The following is a 23,366-nucleotide window of genomic DNA, read 5'->3' as shown; positions in this document are numbered from 1 at the left end:
ATTTTTAAGTCTGTTTAATTTCCTTTGTCACTCAAATATCTGATATTTATAGGTTTTAGGGGCACTACGTAAATAAACCCCGAAGAGGCTCACAAGTGTGAATGCCTAAACTGCATTTCCCATGGTTCTCTTTTAACTTGAAGCTTCCTTCCAAGAGGACTGAGTCGCTGAACTCTATGGTTAATGCTATGACAGGACAGTTGAAACAGCTATCCGGTGCCGAGTCGATATTCAATCTAGCCATGGCGGCCACGGGTGGAGGGAAAATTAGAAGCAGAAGATGTCATAGCGCTTCGAAACCTTACGCCAAAAGCAAACAGGTAAATTAAATAACTGTGTTCGTATGAATGTTCCACATTGAAGGATAGCATGTAGTTTCTTGACAGTTGTCTTTTCGCTCTTGTGTTATTGTTTTCTTGGAGACATTTTGTGTGGCCTAGTCTTAGCGCTCATGGCCTCCACGCTGTGTCAAGGAAACGAGCAAGCTAGCGAAGTGAGAAACATTTTGCCGGTTCAGGGAACTAACATGTTACTAGCCAGGTAACCGGTGTCTATCTTTTAAAACGGTAACGACTAACGACAGCCATAGTTATTTAACACACTGTCTTGTAGAAATATTGAAATGCACTAGTTTATATGTAGTAACGTTACTGGCTTCTTGTCAAGTTTGCGTTGGCTACATGCGTAGCTATTCAAACTAGCAAGCAGTCGACAAGTAGCTAACGTTAGAATTAGCAAGCATTCGAAATTAGCTAGCTAACTACCTAGCTAGTTTTGCGTTGTCTCTTTGCCTACATTGATATGCAACGTAAACTATGGAATATCATATCAGTTGTGATAAGTTGATAGTATCTCCCAATTCAATCATGTATATGTTTTCTATTTTTAAGACATTTGGCGTTGGTCCTTGTCATCATAGCCGGTTTGGTCATAATGTGTAGCTAGTGCGCAATGCTAGTTAGCATTGCTAACTAGCTAATTTCAGACCCGTTTCAAGTGACCACATGGTTGACTGGTTCAATACTACCTAAACGTTGGAGGCTCGATCGGGTTTTAACATTATCATTACTTAGTTACAATCTACTAAGGCAACATAAATAAAATATCAACATTGGGCCGTGGTAGTAGTCAGTTTCCATATTTCTTAAAAACAAGACAATATCATGTTCATCTCAAAAGGGGCATAAATGTGAGGCGGTGTGGAAACGTAGCTAACCAGTCGTAGCCTAGCCTGGGGCATTAAGCTCATTTGAGGACAGTGGACTAGAGGTCTTCCAGGGTCCCAAAAGTTGGACCCGATGACAATCGTAATCGAACCGGATAATACAATGTTTTAAAAGGGCGAACCGGGCCCGATAACAATCAGACCAAACACAATACGGTTCAAACCTCATGTCTCTATCACCTGTTAAAGTTATTGTGGTTTTAAACATTGTAGAGTGACTAAATCAATAGCATTGTCAGCTAGGCTGGATGCTGTGCGATAATTAGTTGAACTAGTCCTCTTCTTGGAGGTAAGATCGATTTTGAGACATAACATGTAGCATCTTAATATTCTACCAAATTCTTCTCATATTAATGCAAAAATCTTATTTTTAGGCTTGTTTTTGTGAGAGATATTCTTTCTGTGAAATGTCAACGGAGCACTGACTGTATCACACGCTTTAGATTCTCAAAACCTTTTACACTGTGGTGGGAAAAGTAAAGATACCTTAATAGTAAATTACTCAAGTACAAAGTCACCCAGTAAAATACTAGAGTTAAAGTATTTGGTTTGAAATGTGCTTAAGTATCAAAAGTAAGTGTAAAATTATTTCAAATTCCTTATAATTAAGCAAACCACAGCACATCCCTTGTTTTTGTTTTTTTACAGATAGCCAGGGGAACACTCCAACGATCAGACAAAATTTACAAACAAAGCATTTGTGTTGAGTTATTCTGCCAGATCAAAGGCAGTAGCGATGACCAGGGGTGTTCTCTTGATAAGTGTGTGAATTGGACCACATTCAAAATGTAACGAGTGTAAGGGAACATGCAGGATACATGCAGTATATTTTCATTAGGAATGTAGTGAAGTAAACGTTGTAAAAAATACCCCCAAAAACTACTTACAGTATTTTTACTTAAGTACTTTACACCAAGGCTTTAACATATCATTCAGATTCTCTCATGTTAAAGGTAGACTTAACAAAACAATTTTGCCATGAGCAGCACCACAGATATTGAGATGAGTGAGATGCAAGACTTCACTCTGTCACACAGAGTATGTGCACAGGTTCGCTTCATGCAGTTCACAGCGTGCTAGCCAGGGCACCAAAACAGAATTTGAGCCTCGTGTTTCAATGCTCTTAGTTGTTTTTTGTTGTTGTTTTTTTACCTTTATTTAACCAGGCAAGTCAGTTAAGAACAAATTCTTATTTTCAATGACGGCCTGGGAAGAGTGGGTTAACTGCCTGTTCAGGGGCAGAACGATTTGTCAACTCGGGGGTTTGAACTCTCAACCTTCCGGTTACTCGTCCAACTCTCTAACCACTAGGCTATACTGCCGCAGAAATTGACCCACTTTGCTGTTTACTTTCTGCATCTACGTCATACCGCTGAGTCTACCCTTTTAATATTTTTTTGTTGTTGTTAAAATGCGGAAACAACTTTGCAGACGATCATCATATGTAAAATCCCCAAAAGTTGCTGCGTGAAAGTGGCACCACTCTGTCGAGTGCTTTTTATTATTTTACTAAGTGACTTTTTGGATATAATGTTCATATGTTAGAAAGACCCCAGTGAACGATTTAGAACATGAAGAATGATATTTGTCTTGGTCAAATTTATTTTCGAACACAAGGAAGTGAAATGGCATCACCAAAGCACCGTTTCACCCACTCTAGGTGAAGTGGGAGGACAAAATGGTTGCGGGGGGACATGAAAAAGAAACTTGAAACAGGCAAATGTTTACTGGTTTCTCGAGAGGGAAAGGGGAAGTCAGATCTGTGGAAGACATTTGACGTAGTTGTTGGAACTACTGGAGATCAAGAAAAGAGGGTATATGAGCGAGCGCTGTGTGTGTATTATGTGTGCCAAACAGGTGCTGTTAGATTACGATATTCTATTTTCGGACCATTTGGAACAGTGTAAACACAAAATAAATGATGTATACTAGAGTCTGTTCTAATGAAGGTAAATAATATATATTACTGTATAAAGCCTTAATTACAGCAAATACTAAAAAAATATTGCATGCATGCGTGAACTGCGGTTTATCTTGTTTTGGATAATTATTCAAAGCTTCCTTTGTTTATTAATTTTAAAACGTAAATACTCGATTGCATTTCAAAGCATGAATGACTCATATGCTTGTGTGATGACATGGGGCTCCCGAGTGGTGCAGCGGTCTAAGGCACTGCATCTGTGCTAGAGGCGTCACTACAGACCGTGGTTCTATTCCAGGGTTGATTGAGCACATTTATTGAAATATCTGCCTAAGTATGAAGACAAAACAGCACACACACTTACATGCTGACCAGGCTGTTTGCATCATGTGCGCAAGCGTTGCATAGTTAATGTACACATGTTATTCTATCATTGCACCCACACTGCTCGCACGCGTCAACGTAGCCAGGCACTAAAATAGAAATTTGTGACACTTGACGTGCTGCAAGTCCTGCCTCTTCCTTCTCCTCATTGGTTTTGAGTCACATATACCCACGTGGGTGATTGAAAGATGAACTGAGGTTCACACTCCAGTTCAGTCGGGTTATGTTAAGGCACCTTAAAATTGGTTGCCAACCACCATATAAAGTCCAAAGCAGAAGAAGCCTGAAGGGAGGAGAGAGTACTAGAAACCTACTCTGTTGACCATTTTATCTGTGGATTGTCAGAGTAGAGGACCTTGTGCGTTTCAGGTAAAATAACAACCCCGTGTTTATGTCCCAGGACAAATTAGCTAGTAATACATTTATTGTTTTAGAAACATTACAAAGCATGCTCATCTGTTTTGTTGGTGTAATTTTAGCGGGGGAAAAAACATTATGGCTAGTAGATTATTATTTATCTACCTGTCATGGAATTTTATGCCCTGCCAACAATCAACCAGTCAACTGGTCAAGGTGTGTCAGACCTAATTTTAACATCACTATTTTTGACGACACATTTGATTAATAAAATATTTAATCAGTCTTCCTCAAATGATGGGGATGATAATGCAATCTTTGCAAGAGGGATGGAATCTGATAACATTGGTCCTCAACTCGTGGCTCAGTCTTTTCAATCGGGGGTGGGGAATTGATCCGCTGGCCTAGAAAAGTTAGTTGCCCATCCCTGTTCTATGTCCTATCAGTGTCCAGATTTCCAGGAACATAAAACACCTTGACATTAAATGCCACAGTATGTTTTCATAAGTCAAAACATGTCTGTACATTTTTTCAGTTGACAGGAACAATGCACCATTTAGGAGTTTATTATAGTCATTTTATCAATAGCCTGTGGGCAAAGACTGGGACTTTTAGATTGGCTATTGGAAAGTGAAGGCCAGAAGCCCGCCAGCAATAAGAACAAAGAGGACGTGTAGGCCAAACTAGCAGAACATTCGACTGGAGTTCACTTCAGACCAGTGAACTTCCAGTTAGGGTTGTGTAGGCCGACATGTCAGCTGCACATTCCACTTATTTGGTTGGACCCCACGCGCATTAATTGTGCTTTTCTTCCGTCAGCTGGGAAGTTTTGGTGAGGGAAGCAGTAGGCCTACTCACTTTTAAATGGACATGTAAAAGTTATGAACTGTGTCATCTAGAGGCCGACTGATTAATCGGAATGGCCGATTTCAAGTTTTCATAACAATCGGAAATCTGTATTTTTAGACACTTAAAAACAAAACAATTATTTTTTTATTTTTTTAACTAGGCAAGTCAGTTAAGAACACATTCTTATTTTCAATGACAGCCTTGGAACGGTGGGTTAACTGCCTTGTTCAGGGGCAGAACGACAGATTTTTACCTTGTCAGCTCGGGGATTCAATCTTGCAACCTTAATGTTGACAAGTCCAACGCTCTAACCACCTGCCTCTCATTGCACTCCACGAGGAGCCTGCCTGTTACGCGAATGCAGTAAGAAGCCAAGGTAAGTTGCTAGCTAGCATTAAACTTATCTTATAAAAAACAATCAATCAATCATAATCACTAGTTAACTACACATGGTTGATGATATTACTAGTTTATCTAGCATGTCCTGCGTTGCATATAATCGATGCGGTGCGCATTCTCAATGAAGGACTGCCGTTGCTCCAACGTGTACCTAAACATCAATGCCTTTCTTAAAACCAATACACACAAGTATATATTTTTAAACCTGCATATTTAGCTAAAAGAAATCCAGGTTAGCAGGCAATTATTAACCAGGTGAAATTGTGTCACTTCTCTTGCGTTCATTGCACGCAGAGTCGGGGTATATGCAACCGTTTCGGCCGCCTGGCTCGTTGCAAACTAATTTGCCAGAATTTTATGTAATTATGACATAACATTGAAGGTTGTGCAATGTGACAGGAATATTTTGCCTTATGGATGCCACCCGTTAGATAAAATATGGAACGGTTCCGTATTTCACTGAAAGAATAAACATTTTGTTTTCGAGGTGATAGTTTCCGGATTCGACCATATTAATAAAGGCTCGTATTTCTGTGTGTTATAATTAGGTCTATGATTTGATAGAGCAGTCTGACTGAGCGATGGTAGGCACCAGCAGGCTCTTAAGCATTCATTCAAACAGCACTTTTGTGCGGTTTTCCAGCAGCTCTTTGCAATGCTTCAAGCATTGAGCTTTTTATGACTTCAAGCCTATCAACTCCCGAGATTAGGCTGGTGTAACCGATGTGAAATGGCTAGCTAGTTAGCGGGGTGCGCGCTAATAGTATTTCAAACGTCACTCGCTCTGAGACTTGGAGTAGTTGTTCCCCTTGTTCTGCATGGGTAACGCTGCATCGAGGGTGGCTGTTGTCGATGTGTTCCTGGTTCGAGCCCAGCTAGGGGCGAGGAGAGGGACGGAAGCTATACTGTTACAAATACTAAAGTGCCTATAAGAACATAGTCCAACGCTAGTCAAAGGTATATGAATTACAAATGGTATAGAGAGAAATAGTCCTATAATAACTGCAAACTAAAACTTTTTACCTGGGAATATTGAAGACTCATGTTAAAAGGAACCACCAGCTTTCATGTGTTCTCATGTTCTGAGCATGGAACTCAAACGTTAGCTTTGAGTTCCATGGCACATATTGCACTTTTACTTCTCCAACACTTTGTTTTTGCATTAGTTAAACCAAATTGAACATGCTTCATTATTTTTTTTAGGCTAAATTGATTTTATTGATGTATTATATTATGTTTAAAATAAGTGTTCATTCAGTATGGTTGTAATTGTCATTCTTACAAACAAAAAAATCGGCCAATTTAATCGGCATTGGCTTTTTTTGGTCCTCCAATAATTGTATCGGTATCGGCGTTGAAAAATCAGAATCGGTCGACCTCTAGTGTCATCACAGCAACTGGTTTCAGGTTATTGTCCTTGGAGGGAGGGAAAATCACGAATGAAATCACTTTGCTTTCATCCCACCTTGTTGAATTTAACACGAAGCGTCCTCACAGATTGGACCTCACTTTTTAAAAATGCATCGGTAATAGATTTTTTTCCACATACCATTGACACTTTGCTATATACTGAACAAAAATATAAACGCAACAATTTCTATGATTTTACTGAGATACAGTTCATATAAGGAGATCACTCAATTGAAATACATAAATTAGGCCCTAATTTATTGATTTCACAGGAGTGCAGACATGGGTGGGCCTGTGAGGGCATAGGCCCACCCACTGGGGAGCTAGGCCCAGCCAATCAAAATTTGTTTTCCCCACAAAAGGGCTTTATTACAGACAGAAATACTCAGTTTTATCAGCTGTCCTGGTGGACAGGTGAAGAAGCTGGATGTGGAGGTCCTGGGCTGGTTAGTGGTTAAACGTGGTCTGCGGTTATGAGGCTGGTTGGACGTACTGCAAAATTCTCTAAAATGACATTGGAGGTGACTTATGGTAGTGAAATTAACATTAAATTCTCTGGCAACTGCTTTGGTGGACATTCCGTCAGTCAGCATGCAAATTGCACGCTCCTTCACAACTTGAGACATCTGTGGCATTGTTTTGTGTGACAAAACTGCATATTTTAGAGTGGCAAAGGAGAAATGTTCACTAACACGGATGTAAACAAGTTTGCTCACAACATTTTAAGAGAAATAAGTTTCTTGTGTATGGAAAAATTCTGGGATCTTTTATTTTACCTCATGAAACATGGGACCAACACTACATGTTGTTTATATTTTTGTTCAGTATAGTTAGGCCTAGCGGGCTAGTTGTCTTTAACTTAACTCTATTGATGTACCCGTGCATCAGCCGAATTAACATTAAAAAAATACCTATCAAATGTTTAAGCTAGAGAATTTTTTTGCAATTTTTTATTTTTTTAACATTGGCTGTGTCTCAAGCTGCCTATGTTGGCCTTCTGCATCTGCGGTGGAATGTATAGCAGAGCCAAAGCGCTGTTTGTCAGACCAGGGGACATCACGAAAACCGGCTATCTCACGAAAACAACATCTGTAGCGTCCGAATGGTGTGGCCAACTAACTAATATGGAAAGGTGACACTCTCACAACCCCCCCCCCCCCCCCCACCCGAGGCTTAGTCTTTTAGAGGTTAAACCTGTGTGGTCTGTATACAGGATGTGTCATAGAACTAACCTTTTTCATTCTTGCTAGCTGGAGTCTCGGAGGCTGATGTAACAATTCAATGTACAATGTTAATTTGAGGCAAGTCCTGAAGACACCTAGTAAAAAAACTGCGATATAGTGGTAGTAACGTTATATCGTCGGTAACAACTAGACTGACCGGAAATGGCCAAACCGATAGGAAGTGTGTTTAGAACGTTCGATCATGGAATGTGCATAAGGCTTATTGTACGCCTCCATACCATCTCACTGTTTCAACCACACACACACACACACAAGTGCTTCCTGGGAGAACAATGAGAGCAGATTTCTGGCACAGTCCTGTGGTCTCATGGCCCCATTCACAGGAGTAATGCAGCGTCTTTAAATCCCTAGAATCACAAAGGCCTGCGAGCACTAACTGACCCAGAGAGGGGTCTGAGAGGCTGGGGCTGGTACATAGGTTAATGAGACTTAGCTAGAGCAGCAGTTCATAACCTTTTCCATTCCCGGACCATCACAGTCAAGCTCTTGAGAGCTACCATTCGCAGTGGCACCTTTTTTTTTCTTTTACCGCTATATCTTGCTGGTCACTTTTAGCAATCAATGTAACTAATTAAAGTCTTATTATAATAATAAACAATTTGCCTTGTGATAAGTCATGTAAAATTGATTGCTTACACTGGTCTTTGCTTGGTAAAAACTGTGTGGATTTCTGCTCTGTACTCGACTGGTGTTTTTTTTACAGATGAGCAGAAGTGAAGTGGAGCATATGGTCGTTATCAGGAGTCAAAAGCTACCAGGAGACTGGGCGGTGTGCGAGCTACCTTCTTTTTACAGTTGCTCTTTATTGCTGCGGCAAAATTTAACTTGGGCCTGAGGCTCCTGCAGACTCGTTCTAAAATGACATTTAGTGTAGTTAATGAAGCTGTAGAGCACTTCAGGACCGTTTTTGTGATATTGATTTAAAGACAGGAAGCATCTTCCTCTGGCTTGTATATAAGCCTAGATCTCCTGTAGAAGGATGTGTGTGTGTGTGTGTGTGTTACAGCATTAGACCTGTGCTGCTCAGTGCTGCGTCAGACTCCTCTGACCCACTTTTCACTGAGAGCTTGAGTAAGTAGGGCTTCGCTTGAGAGGAATTACTTTCCTGTGCGCCCACTGCTCGCTCGCTCTCTCTCTCTATTGTTACCTAGTGACACTTTCATCATTGGTGGGGTTTGTCTTTTTTCAAATTTGTTGCCCTAAATGAATTTGTATTTTGCTATAATGTGTAACACTAGACGTTCTTCACGGTTTTATTTTGTTTTGGAAAGTTTCACTATTGTGTTAAATGTCTCCCTTTATTCTCTCCATCCCGCTCTCAACTTTCTCTCCAACAGCAGCAGCCTGGCCTGATTAGTCGAGTGACAGACACAGTCAAGAGCATCGTTCCTTCTTGGCTGCAGAAATACTTCAGGAATGGGGAGGCTGCAGAGGGGGGAGGGGCCGTAGTGGGGGCGGAGCAGAACAGCCAGGCCCCTCCCCCAAATGGCAGCGAAGAGGTAGCACCCCTTCCTGATGGACGGGGCACTCCGGAGCCCGGTACCAGCAATACAGGTTAGTAGATATGGTGTCAGCCAATCAGCATTCAGGGCTCCAACCACCCAGTTTATAATATTTGTTAATGTTTCATATTTTGTGTTAGGTTTGTAAAGCCTAATTCCAGTAGTTGGACTTGCCTTGGGACTTATGTGCAATTTTGAACCTCAAAATATGTATCAACCCATCTTAACCCTAGTCATTTCTCCTCAACACCCCCAGAACCTTCGACAAGCAGGGCATCCCTGAACTTCCAGGATGTTCTGTCAAGGCCCCCCCTCAATCGCTCTCACCTCCATTTCCCCTCCTTGGACACCTCCCTGGCCCGCAGGGGCCCCAGCTCTCTCTTCTCCCAGCCCTCCACCTCCTCTGCCCCCTTCGTTGGGGCCTCGCCCAGCTTCTCCCTTGTCAAAGAGATCAAGGACAACAGCTCACAGCACGAGGACGACAACATCTCTACCACCAGCGGCTTCTCTTCACGTGCATCAGACAAAGGTAATGTGTGTTGGGGATTGTGTGTGTCAAAAGTACGGAATCCCATTTTGGCCACTAGCAATCCCGTTGAGGTCTTGAGTCGGCAGAGGTTTGTATGGTAGGATGTGGCTTTGAGAAATTATATCCCAAATCTTGAATATAGGATTTTAGGATCTAGTCGGTACTGCTAAAATTCAGTCCTTTGTTGCATGACACATTTGTATGAATACTCAAATTTGAATCTTATCTGTCCCCAGATGTACCTAATTCGAAGACCGCATCGCTACCCCAGCTCTGGTCCCCGGAGATGGACCGGACCCACTCTGGGCCTCAGCAGTCCCAGTCCAGTCTCAAGAAGCCTGCGTTCAACCTGTCTGTCTTTGGGACGTCCTCCACTGTGAGTGTCAGTCAGTCAAGTCAGTCCTCCACTGTGAGTGCCAGTCGAGAGTCCACAAACTCTACTCGCTTAGCTACTGATGTTCAGTTGATTTACTTTGACTAGTTGATCATTTTAACAGAAAAACCAACATGCATATAGTGCCTAATAGAAAGCTTACACCCTTTTTTCCACATTTTATGTTAATAAGTGGGATTTCATTATTATTATTTTTTTTTCATTTGATCTACACAACACTCCCATAATGTCAAAGTGAAAAGAAAATGATACAAATTAATTCATTTTTTAGAACTAAGATATAGTCACTGTATAAGTATTCACCCCCTTTGTTTTGGCAAGCCTAAATTCGTTCAGAAGTTAAGTTGGCTTAGCAAATCGCATAGTAAGTTATATGGACTCACTCTGTGTAAAATAATGGAGTTTAAATTATTTTTGACTACCCCTTCTGTCCCTCATGCATACAACATCTGTAAGGTCCTTTAAGCACATATTAAACTAAAGACCAGGGAGCTTTTTGAAAGCCTCATAAAGGGCAGTTATTGGTAGATGGGTAACAATAACAAATCAGACCCTGAATATCTCTTTAAGCATGATAAAGTTAACAGTTATGCTGTGGGTGATGTATTAAACCACACAGACACATCAAAGATGAAGTTGTCCTTCTGAACTGAGCTGCAGGACCGGAATGAAACTGCTTAGGTATGAGGCCATTTGGTGATTTTAAAATGGCTACGAAGTTCAATGGCTGTGATAGGATAGCTGAGGACAGATCAACATTGTAGTGACTCCACAATAATGACTGAAATGACAGATTGAAAAGAAGAATATAAATATCCAGAATAAAAAATATTCCAAAACATGCATATGTATGCAGCAAGGCACTAAAGTAATACGTCAAAGGAATCCACTTTATGCAAAGCCTCATGTTTTGGGGAAAACGCAACACATCACTGAGTAACTGCCTTCTTATTTTCAAGCATGGTGGTGGTTGCATCATGGTATGGGTGTTCTTGACATCAAGACTTGGCAGTCTTTGTCGATGGATTTTTTAAAAACTGGATAAAACAACGTGATGGAGTGTTGTGTATTGGGCTTAGTGGTGGTGGGCATGTTATGGCATTCATGTTTGCCTGCGCAAATAGCCTAAACTGAAGTTTCTGTTTCTTTATTGGACAATACTTTCACTATGTCATGGAAACAGGCAAAACCTGCCCCAGTCTGATTTACACCAGCCACTGGGAGAGGAATCATCTTTCAGCAGGACGGTAATCAACAACACAAAGCCAAATCTACACTGGAGTTAGTTATCAAGAAGACAGTGAATGTTCCTGAGTAGCCAAGTTACAGTTTCATCTTAAATCTGCTTGAAAACCTATGGCAAGACTTGAACATTGCTGTCTAGCCATGATCCCGGGGCGGCAGGGTAGCCTAGTGGTTAAACCGTTGGACTAGTAACCGGAAGGTTGCAAGTTCAAACCCCCGAGCTGACAAGGTACAAATCTGTCGTTCTGCCCCTGAACAGGCAGTTAACCCACTGTTCCCAGGCCGTCATTGAAAATAAGAATTTGTTCTTAACTGACTTGCCTGGTAAAATAAAAAATCCCCAACACCTTGACCGAGATAAAAAACAACTATATATATATATATACAAACAAACAAACATGTATAAACTCTTACCTAATCAAGGTATATTTAAGCAATGAGGCCCGAGGAGGTGTGCAACGCAGAGTGCCTGGACACAGCCCTTAGCTGTGGTATATTGGCCATATACCACAAACCCCAGAGGTGCCTTATTGCTATCATGAACTGGTTACCAATTTAATTATAGCAGTAAAAATAAATGTTTTGTCGGTCTGATATACCACAGCTGTCAGCCAATCAGCATTCAGTGCTCAAACCACCCCATTTATAAGTGTTTTGTATTTAATTCATCTTTTAAAATATTATTTTTCTTCCACTTTGGCATTAAGAATTTGTTCTTAACGGACTTGCCTAGTTAAATAAAGGTTCAATTAAAAAAAACATTACAAAATTACATATGTTTTGTCAAGGATCTTCACAAAATACTGACTATTAAATCCATTTGAATCCCACTTTGTAACAAAATCAAATGTGACAAAATCCAAGGGGGGTGTTGACTTTCTATAGGATCTTGGAAACTCTGGCTTTGGCAGCATTATTTATGATTGTGTTTTTTAACATTGGGCATTTGTGTTCTTCTCCACTAGTCTACGATGACCAGTTCAGTGCTGAACTCCAGTCAGTTGGGGGATTCCCCCTTCTACCCAGGGAAGACTACCTACGGGGGAGCGGCTGCTGTTAGAACAGCCCGTTCACGCACAGCCATACCTTACCAGGTAGTTCTCTACAACTCAACAATGTTTCCCTATTGATTTTCTCCTAGGCAAGAAACAATATTCTGTGGGAAATGGGTTTGTGAAAAGTGCTGCTATATTTAATTTGACTGCTATATTTTCCCCTTTAGGCTCCATTGCGGAGACAGATCAAGGCCAAGCCTGCTGGGGCTCAGCCCTGTGGGGTGACCAGCGCTACCGCCCGACGCATCCTACAGTCCCTGGAGCGCATGTCCAGCCCCCTCGCTGTGAGTACACATGTTTTAATTGAATATGGAATCCTCAGATTAGCAGGAACAGGGGCTTACTCAGCCTGGCACAATGGTTACAGAACCGTTCTATTTTATTGTGTAGACCTTTCAACCTCAGTCAGCTTTATACCTTACATTTTCTATTTATATTCTATTTCTGGAAAAGTGATTTGAGAAGTGGTGAATCCTCACAAGGAAGTGAAGTTAACATCTCAACTTGGCTACCAAGTAATTGTAAATATTGGTTGTTTATGTTAACAAGTGCATCACAGTTGTGTGTTTGTCTTAACAGGATGCCAAGAGAATCCCCTCTACAGTTTCCTCTCCCTTATCAACAGTAAGTGATGAGTATTTAAACGTTTTAGGTCCTCCATTGTTGTCATTGTCATGATCTCACAGTTATTTCTCCTATGTCCTTCAGTCACTGGATGGCAGCACTCTACACCTTTCACATTTTCAGGCCAAAAAGAAACTGGTAAGTGTTTATCTTCGAAACACCCTTTACAAAATCTCTTGACACTGACAATTGACATTATGGCTGGTCTCCTCTACATGTGTTTGTTAACCAGTTTTCTCCCAGCTGTTTGTCCACAATATTATGAACCCCAACAACTAACATGCACAGCTGCAGCTGAAAGGTCTTGAGCCAAACACTGCGGTTAGTTGGTGTGAACAGTGGTGTCATTGTTAGTTCCTCCTGCCCCTTTTATTCCTGTCTGCTGAAGTTAATGGGTGTCAGGCTGGGGCAGCTGTTCACCACTGCTCTGCTGTGTTTATGCGCTGAGTCTGTGAGCAGGCGTGTGTTTTAAGTAAGCGGGTGTGTGTGTGACTGAGTGAAGAGTGTGTTTGTAAGCATTTGTGAGCATGTGTGTCTCTTTGTGTTGCTATCTAGTAGGGTTAGCTATGCCAAAGTTGGATGGCTGTCCGTAACTGTTAAATGGTCCAGCTGTGACAGCTGGTCACTAAGCCCTGACAATGGGCCGTTGAGAAGTAAGGGGGTCTGACAAGACTGTCCAGATCCATAGATGGCTTTTTGGGGCAGAAGGCTCGAGGCTGGTTCCTCTCAATGTTGTGGCCATATTGACTAAGTGCTACCTTTTTTGAGATTTCTCAAGGACCATGCAAACATTTTGTTACAATGAAAGTTTGGCAGTGGTACGTGCCAGTTTTTATTAGAACTTTTATTTGGCCAGATTAATCCAGCTGTGGATAATGGCCATGTATGGATTGGAGAGCTGAGACAAACATTTTAATGTTGTACGTTTGTGTGTGCTCGCGGGCCTGGGACACCTTGTTTTGAGTATTTATCGGGTGTTTTTGTGTGTTCGCCCTCCAGCTGGACTCTCCCCTCCCCCCAGTCCAGAAGCTGGTGATCCCGGCAGCAGCGTCAGTGTCGGGGAACCGTTCCATGTCCTTCAGGCCCTCTCTGACCCCTGGGGGCCTGGCTCGGACCCCTAGAGACACGGTGAGGACCCCTAGCACCACCTCCACATTAGTCAGCTAATGGCTTCTACGCATCCATCCAACTACCGGATATTAACTATAGATAATGTGTTGGGAAGTTTTCCCCGAACTCAGACCGTCAATGACTGTTTCTACATGTTGAATCGGGACCAACTACGATGTCCAGCTACTGTGTCCAGCGGCAATCAACTGAGACCACACACCGTGCTGATTAATTTAAGACCTGTCCATAGATGGTTGGATAGATGTGTAGAAGCCTTTACAAACTAAGTCTGTTTTATTCCAGAGTTGCTTTCCAAATTACAGCCAGACTGTTGCTTGTTTCATGTTCCACCTCTGCTTTGCCTCCAGCCCACAAGACAATCCCCTCTGATTCCTGAAGCAGTGGCAGGTCCTTCTCAAAGCACAAGCAGCATCCTACCCACCTACCCTCTGTCCAGCACTCCTGCATTCAGCAGCACAGGGTCAGGAGGTGGGAAGATGAAGAGGGAGAGGACCAGCACAAGACCCTCTTCCAAACGTCCTGAAGACCAGGTGGATTCTCCGTTCTCACTCTCTGTGACCCCTCTCCTTTCTGGGGAGAAAAGTTTGGTCTCCCGGCAAATGATAAACAAAAGATTTTAGTTGTAAATCTCTTCAGAAAAGGTTGAAAGTGAGATTTAAAAATACCCCTTCTGTGTAGAAATGATCTGGTGCTGCATGCTGTTTTAAATACTCTGTTTGACTCTCTCTTCAGATCGCTGAGCTATCGGACCTGCCAGCCATCTCACTCCCCCACAGCTCGTCCTTCAGTCTGCCCAGCTTCAGCTTCTTCCAGCCTCCCACCGCCACAGTCACGCCCACTGCCGCTCTCACTACCTCACCTGTCCTGGAGGAGCCCATCCCTAATAAGGTCCGTCCAGCTCCATTTGATTACATCCCAAATGGCACTCCATTCCCTATATGGTGCACTAATTTTGACCCTATTCCCTATATAGTGTACTACGTCTGACCCTATTCCCTATATGGTGCACTACTTGTGACCAGGCCCTGTAGGATGCCATTTGGGATGCAGGTTTTGACATTGTGACTTCCAATAGCTTTATTTCAATGTGTTCAGTGTTCATCCTAATAACCATGAAGGCCTAGTGAATAAATAGTGTGACATCTGCTGAAACTGACCTGGATCAGTTGTCGTCTTTATTCCAGGTGCCACCGACTACAGCCCCCTCTACCCCTCCCTCCACACCTTTCACCTTCTCCTCCCCCATCGTCATGGCAACTGCTGCTAGCCCACCGTCCTTCTCCCCGTCTGTAAGTCCCACAGCTTTACTGCAGCTTGAGTATGCCTGCTGTGATGACAGTATTACCCCTATAGAATATTGTTGTTTTTGTTTTTGACACTCAACAGTGAGTTCATATTCTTACTCCTGTACCAGGTATTGAAACCAAACCTTGCACTGTCGGATGTTGGTAATTTTTTTTGTCTTTCAGTCTGGATTTACCTTCAGTGCACCTGTAGTGAAAACGGGTCTGTCACTGTCCAACGGGAAGATGGCCACCCCAGTATTGGCAGCAGGTAAGCTTGGATCAACTCCAGGATAAGAACAAGAGCAAGATCCAAACCTTGATGTAAAGGGAAATTAATTTAATAGCTAATAGTTGTTTCCATTGGTGTCTCTGTAGTGAAGCACGCTGCCAGTGAGAGCATGGATGAGTTTGAAGGGCCATATAAACCAGCCAAGGTGTTGAAACAGGGCAGTGTTCTGGACCTCCTGAATGGACCTGGTGAGAATTATCTGTGATGACACAAGTCCGTTGCCATAAACTGGTACTCCATCAGCTGTAATGGCAACTGTTATGTTGCCATTTTAATGGGAGGGTTCAAATAGTGCCATTAGTTTTCTATTTTGTTTTAGTGGTTTTTAACCCCTTGTCTTCTTCCCCATAGGATTTGCCGTTCCTGTTACTCAGACCTCCCCTGTCCCCAAAGCCCACCAGGAGACCCCAGCACTGTCCACCAACACCCCCTCCCTTGGGGACTTGTTCAACGCGACAACAGGTTCCTGGGATTGTGACACCTGTGTGGTGCAGAACAAACCCACTGACACCAAGTGTGTGACCTCTGTGACCCCACAACTAAACTCTGGCTCCTCTTTAGCAAAAACCGACAGTATACCCTTGTTGTCCGGGCTGGAGGGTTCCACCACCACCACTACTCCCGCTGCAACTTTTGGGGCCCTGTTCACAAAGCCTGCAGGAAGCTGGGACTGTGACACTTGTCTGGTTCAGAACAAGCCTGATGCTGTCAAATGTGTGGCCTGTGAGACAACCAAGCCTGGGACTGGAGTTAAGGCCACACTGACTATGCCTGCCTTCTTGGAGGCTAAGACTCTGCCCGCTGCTGCCCCACTCCTGGGCTTCGGAGACAAGTTTAAGAAGCCAGAGGGAGCATGGGAGTGTGGCGTGTGCATGGTGCAGAACAAGGCGCAGGACACCAAGTGTGTTTCCTGTGGGATCGCTAAGCCAGGTAGTGAGACGAGAGAACAACCTGGTGCTTATTATTTTATTTTTTAAGTTGCCCCATACTGCTGTCTTGGCCAAATGTTCAGTTTACATCAGAAGATCTTCAAGGAAGTGTTTAAATGATGTGAATCTGATGCAAATGTACGTGTTTATATTTTTGCTGATCGCTCATATCGTCATCTACCTAACAGGAGCAACGGCTGCGCCTCCATCTGTAACTCCCACCCCTGTCAGCGCCACTCCTCTACTAGGCTTTGGGGCCCAGTTCAAGAAGCTAGAGGGAGCGTGGGAGTGTGACGTGTGCTGTGTTGAGAACAAGGGAGCAGACAAGGAGTGTGTGGCCTGCCAGACCCCTAAGCCTGGAGCTAAAGTAGAGCCCAAAGGTATGTACAGCTGTCAACTGCCATCTTTGTGTGTTCTAGAGGCTTTGTCATTTTAGCGAGATCTTTGATTTTGAGGATAGATGTGAAGCCTGAACGTGCTAAAAAAATTCATAAGTATTTTTTTTTTTGTACAGAATTCTGAACTCATTAATGTGATCCCTGGTTTCTTTCAGCATTTGGTTCCTCATCGTTTGGTATCCAGTCCTCTTCTGACTCGGGGGGATTCAAGTTTGGCATGGGGGCGTCATCGGACTCTGGTTCTGGGGGCTTCAAATTTGGCGGCACCCTCTTGGACTCCTCATCTTCAGGGGGCTTCAAATTTGGTGCATCTGCCTCATCGGACTCTACCTCGACAGACACCAGCAGCTCTGCAGGCTTCAAATTTGGAGGCTCATCTGAGGGATGTAAATTTGCATCTTCAGCTGCTTCCACCCCTGCAGTGGACGAAGGGAAGAAGGCTGAAGCCCCCAGTATGGGTGCCGGGTTCAAATTCGGTGTCGGCGGTGGGCTCTCGTTCGGCACTGCAGCAGCTGCTAGCACGGAGAGCGAACCCCCTTACAGTGGGTTCTCCTTTCATCTGGTGGCAACCTCTGATTCCTCCTCCTCTACTTTCAGCCTCCCTGTTTCTACAGAGAATGACAGTGGAGCTTCTACAGAAACCACGACTACCACCACCACAGCAGCAGCAGCGCCTATGTTTGGGAAGCTGGCTGAAGCCAAGGCTACTGCGCTGACCACACCACTAGGGGGCAGCATATTCAGGGAATCACTAGAGAAAGACCAGGCCCCTTCTTTCACCTTTGGGAAGCATGAGAAGGAGGTTGCTTCTATGGGTTCTGGGTTCCTGTTCAGTGTTCCTAGTAAAGAGGGGGTGTCATCAGCTCCATCTACAGGCTTTTCCTTCAGTAAGCCACACCTACCTAAAGACCAGCCCAATGCACCTGCCTTGGCCTTTGAGAAGCCGGAAGACCAGATTGAGACCCCAGCAGCAGAAGCCCCTAAGCCCTCATTCAGCTTTGGGCAAAGCACAACAGGTGAGAGGAATACTCTGCTGCAGTAGTTAATATTGTTATTAACCTGTTTTGTATTTGTCGATTTTATGAATGGATGTTCTACTATGGAATTTATTCTTTTTTTGGTGCTATTTTTATCTTTACATTAATTACAAACAGTTAAATAGTGAAACACTGTCGACACTTAAACCATGATATACAGTGCCTTGCGAAAGTATTCGGCCCCCTTGAACTTTGCGACCTTTTGCCACATTTCAGGCTTCAAACATAAAGATATAAAACTGTATTTTTTTGTGAAGAATCAACAACAAGTGGGACACAATCATGAAGTGGAACGACATTTATTGGATATTTCAAACTTTTTTAACAAATCAAAAACTGAAAAATTGGGCGTGCAAAATTATTCAGCCCCTTTACTTTCACTGCAGCAAACTCTCTCCAGAAGTTCAGTGAGGATCTCTGAAGGATCCTATGTTGACCTAAATGACTAATGATGATAAATACAATCCACCTGTGTGTAATCAAGTCTCCGTATAAATGCACCTGCACTGTGATAGTCTCAGAGGTCCGTTAAATGCAAAGAGAGCATCATGAAGAACAAGGAACACACCAGGCAGGTCCGAGATACTGTTGTGAAGAAGTTTAAAGCCGGATTTGGATACAAAAAGATTTCCCAAGCTTTAAACATCCCAAGGAGCACTGTGCAAGTGATAATATTGAAATGGAAGGAGTATCAGACCACTGCAAATCTACCAAGACCTGGCCGTCCCTCTAAACTTTCAGCTCATACAAGGAGAAGACTGATCAGAGATGCAGCCAAGAGGCCCATGATCACTCTGGATGAACTGCAGAGATCTACAGCTGAGGTGGGAGACTCTGTCCATAGGACAACAATCAGTCGTATATTGCACAAATCTGGCCTTTATGGAAGAGTGGCAAGAAGAAAGCCATTTCTTAAAGATATCCATAAAAAGTGTCGTTTAAAGTTTGCCACAAGCCACCTGGGAGACACACCAAACATGTGGAAGAAGGTGCTCTGGTCAGATGAAACCAAAATTGAACTTTTTGGAAACAATGCAAAATGTTATGTTTGGCGTAAAAGCAACACAGCTCATCACCCTTACCACATCATCCCCACTGTCAAACATGGTGGTGGCAGCATCATGGTTTGGGCCTGCTTTTCTTCAGCAGGGACAGGGAAGATGGTTAAAATTGATGGGAAGATGGATGGAGCCAAATACAGAACCATTCTGGAAGAAAACCTGATGGAGTCTGCAAAAGACCTGAGACTGGGACGGAGATTTGTCTTCCAACAAGACAATGATCCAAAACATAGAGCAAAATCTACAATGGAATGGTTCAAAAATAAACATATCCAGGTGTTAGAATGGCCAAGTCAAAGTCCAGACCTGAATCCAATCGAGAATCTGTAGAAAGAACTCAAAACTGCTGTTCAAATGCCCTCCATCCAACCTCACTGAGCTCGAGCTGTTTTGCAAGGAGGAATGGGAAAAAATTTCAGTCTCTCGATGTGCAAAACTGATAGAGACATACCCCAAGCGACTTACAGCTGTAATCGCAGCAAAAGGTGGCGCTACAAAGTATTAACTTAAGGGGGCTGAATAATTTTGCACGCCCAATTTTTCAGTTTTTGATTTGTTAAAAGAGTTTGAAATATCCAATAAATGTCGTTCCACTTCATGATTGTGTCCCACTTGTTGTTGATTCTTCACAAAAAAATACAGTTTTATATCTTTATGTTTGAAGCCTGAAATGTGGCAAAAGGTCGCAAAGTTCAAGGGGGCCGAATACTTTCGCAAGGCACTGTACTTCACTTAATTCCATTGTTTTCCTTGTAGATCCTGCAGCCCCAAAGCCAGCATTTGGGTTCATGGCAAGCACCACCACTTCTTCCAGCAGCTCTACCCCTGCCCCAGCCCCCATCCCGGCCCCCAGTACCTTCCTGTTCGGGCAGAGTGCCTCTACTGAGGCCACCCCAGCCAAGTCCTTCTTGTTTGGGCAGAGCCAGGACAGCCTGCCTGCCCCTGCAGTCTCTCTGAACCCTGGCCCGGCTCAGCCCTTCCTGTTTGGGTCTGGACCTAATGCTGCTGCTCCCTCCTTCACTTTTGGAGCAGCGGCACCCTCCACTGCAGGTTGGTTCCCTTTAGGACTTCTTTTAAAGGGGGTTTTCCACCCCTGACGTGCCACTGCATCATGTTACTCATCTGCAATTTATAGAATAACAACTATAGCTGTTAACGGCGTTGACCAAATATGTTTTACCACTTTAGCACTCTTGTTTTAGTTGGCTGAAATGTAGTCTGTGAATGATCAAACACTTACCCACCTCTATCTCTGGTCAGCTCCATCAGCAGCCCCTGCTCCGTTTGTATTCAGCCCTGCCTCCTCCACTGGGTTTGGGTCAGGACAAGCTCCTAACTTTGGTCAGGGCACCCCCCATCCCAGTGCCCCAGCGTTTGGTTCCCCTGCCCCGTCCCCCTTCTCTGCCACTGCCTCCCAGCCCCCTGCCTTCGGAGCCAAGCCCAACTCTGTCCCCGTGTTTGGCCACCAAGCCAACTCCACTCCTGCTTTTGGTTCATCTGTCCCCACCACACCAGGTGGGTTACTACTGTCACATTGTTTGGGGCTGTTTTTTGTGTATGTGTGTGATTTCTAAAAATACATTTGAGCCATTCAGTCTGATTGCAGTGTGATTACATTTTAATCAATGTCAGAGTCCCTTTTTTATGCCTGATGTCATGGTTTTACCAGGTGGAGGTTTCCAGTTCGGCGGAGCCAGTGTGTTCGGCACCTCTAGTAACAGCACGGGGGTGTTTGCTTTCGGAGGGGCACCAGGAGGGTCCCCCGCCCCTTCTGCCACGCCCTCCATTGCACCCCAACCCAGTGCACCTGGAAGTGGTTTCAACTTCGCAGCGCCCCCTACCTTTAATATTGGGTGAGTCCAACAGCTCTGATTCCTGAGAACCATTGGATTGGTGCAAATTCAACTGCCCATATGCACATACATTCATATTCTCTCTGAATTTCTGCATGCCCTGGTTTAGTGCATGCATTCAGTTATTAGTCCCAATTGTGACGATAATGACGAGAAAAAAAAAAACCTCCAAGTTATTGAATGTGTGTGTGCTACATTTGAAACAGGTGTTGATGATAATGTCATATCCCTATTACAGATCAAAGAGCACCACCTTCACTGCAGCTGCCACCGGACAGCACTCAATCCCCGGTCGCAAGATCAAAACAGCCGTTCGACGTAAGAAGTAAAACATCCATCGGACTAGACTTCAAATCAAATCTTGACCCTTTCAAGCAAAGGCGGGACTGCTTCCTCTGGACAAACACTGAAGTACTTAGGGGGTTCATCAGAGCATCCTTCACATGCTATCTGGGGATGTATGGGTTATACTCTGATGTGGGGGGGTGGAGACTTCAAAGAACCTAGAGAGAGTGACCCTTGTTCAGGACATGTCAGACTTAAATAACCTATGACAGCAAAAACAACCACACAATCAAGTGAGACTTCTGCTTAACAAAAGCAAAGATATATATTTTCAACATCTGCAAACGTCAGCTAGAATTTAGGCATGACTTTTTGTGATTTAAAATAAAGGCAAAAACTGAAGTTGAAAGTGTAAAAATATTACTGTTGCGTTGATTAGGTTATGAACTGCAAAAGTTCATGCAGAGGTTAATGAGAGCTGTAGGGCAAATCCCAAATGGCACCCTATTCCCTATGTAGTGCACTTCATTTAACCTGAGTTTGAAGCAGTGCACAACATGGGGTATGGGATAGGGTACCATTTGAGACGCAGCCATGTTGTCAATGGCGTGTATGCTGTATGTACAGGTTTCTGTGTGCTGAATGACGCGTGCTTGTTATCAGTGTACAGATTTGAGTTGTGTTTTGGTTTCTTTGTACACGCTGAGATGTGTGTGTCTGTGGCATGTGTGTATAAACTGAACGTACATGTCATTCGCGGCCGTCAGACTGTCAAAGGTGAGAAACATGAATGTGTTTTAAATGGTGGGGAAGGAGAGGACCGTTACTCCTGCGCTGTGGAGGTTGGGGCCGGAGGCTGATGCCTGAAGTTTCCTCCGACTTTGTAAATCTGTAGTTCCAAATCTGTTCTTATTCTTTTGTGGGGGGTTTTACCCCTCCCTCTGTCGGTCTCCATCTCCTTAATTTTCATATTCTCTCCCCTTTATTCTGATTCATATTCTGTCTGCCTCTCTTAATTGGCCTTTGAATATTATTATAAAAACCTGTAAATAGTGTTTGTTTTTTTATCTGTGAAGTTGAATGTGTAATGTCGCGTTTACGTGCTTGTCGGCACTAGGAAATTTCCGACTTGCTGGTTGTAGTTAGTTACTTGCAGCGTTCAACCACAGTTAGCGAGTCAAATGTCCACGTTCCCAACTAGCACGTGAACATGGCATTAAAGCAACTCTGCGTTCAGCATTTTGTCATTTAGAATTTATTATGTAAATCCCTATATTCAAAGTTGCCTGAAATCCATTTAAAAAAAAATTAAATGCAAATTGGGATCCTTTGAAGACTAAAGGTATATTGGCTTTTCTGATCCACTTTTGTTTGGACCAAAACCAGTATTGTACAAAGCATTAGTATATATTTTTTTATTGCTTGTTTAAATGGACTAGGGTGACTTTGGATAATAAGGAAGTCAATTTAATTTTAAAGCCATGATTCTTACTGGATGAGTGACACAATAACAACCATGGGTAATTGCCATCAATAAAACCATTAAAATGTATCTTAACATGTTATCATTCCTTTACCCCACATAACACAATAGGATTCATTTTGACAGTTTGTTTTTATAAGGAACTAGTATATCGAGAAAAATAACAAAATCAGGGTGCCAATTTTGTGAATTCTCAATAATGCTAGTTTATCAATGTTATATGATTTCGGGAAGCCACATCTCCCCTGAATGCAACAACTTTGGGGTTCTCTCAATGCTAATTTATCAATGTTATATGAAAATGAACGCTTCCCCCCAATGGTTTAATCCATTTTTATTTCAACATGGCTGCACAAAGTCTCCCTGTCCACTCAGTAGTGCTGAGCTCCCTTAAAATGCATAGATTTTCCTTTGTGTTTGCCATGTGTCCTTGATTAAAAAATAGCCAATGCCTCTGTTCCAATGCTTTAGATTTA

General features: G+C 43.1%; 1 protein-coding gene across 4 annotated transcripts; it reads left to right on the top strand.

Annotated features, from left to right (window-relative positions):
* The first annotated feature begins 196 nt into the window (after positions 1-196).
* LOC135549635 (nuclear pore complex protein Nup153-like) lies at positions 197-22,959 on the top strand. Of its 4 annotated transcripts, none has more exons than XM_064979788.1 (21): positions 197-320; positions 9,130-9,343; positions 9,548-9,820; positions 10,057-10,196; positions 12,425-12,553; positions 12,682-12,798; positions 13,094-13,138; positions 13,223-13,276; positions 14,138-14,266; positions 14,617-14,799; positions 15,002-15,157; positions 15,454-15,558; positions 15,739-15,823; positions 15,931-16,032; positions 16,196-16,774; positions 16,962-17,153; positions 17,327-18,187; positions 20,026-20,319; positions 20,530-20,784; positions 20,939-21,122; positions 21,361-22,959. In XM_064979788.1, exons 1-21 carry the CDS (start codon positions 243-245, stop codon positions 21,449-21,451), a joined length of 4,266 nt encoding a protein of 1,421 aa, XP_064835860.1. In that variant the 5' UTR covers positions 197-242; the 3' UTR covers positions 21,452-22,959. The 4 variants fall into 4 exon arrangements, with proteins under 4 accessions (XP_064835860.1, XP_064835858.1, XP_064835859.1 ...); XM_064979786.1 differs by having other exon boundaries at positions 10,057-10,229; XM_064979787.1 differs by having other exon boundaries at positions 9,127-9,343.
* Positions 22,960-23,366: the final 407 nt, after the last annotated feature.

This window comes from Oncorhynchus masou, chromosome 12 (assembly GCF_036934945.1).
Source record: "Oncorhynchus masou masou isolate Uvic2021 chromosome 12, UVic_Omas_1.1, whole genome shotgun sequence".
Lineage (NCBI taxonomy): Eukaryota > Metazoa > Chordata > Actinopteri > Salmoniformes > Salmonidae > Oncorhynchus > Oncorhynchus masou.
The sequence above is the reverse complement of the archived record's forward strand: the minus strand, read 5'-3'. Positions and strand labels throughout refer to the sequence as shown.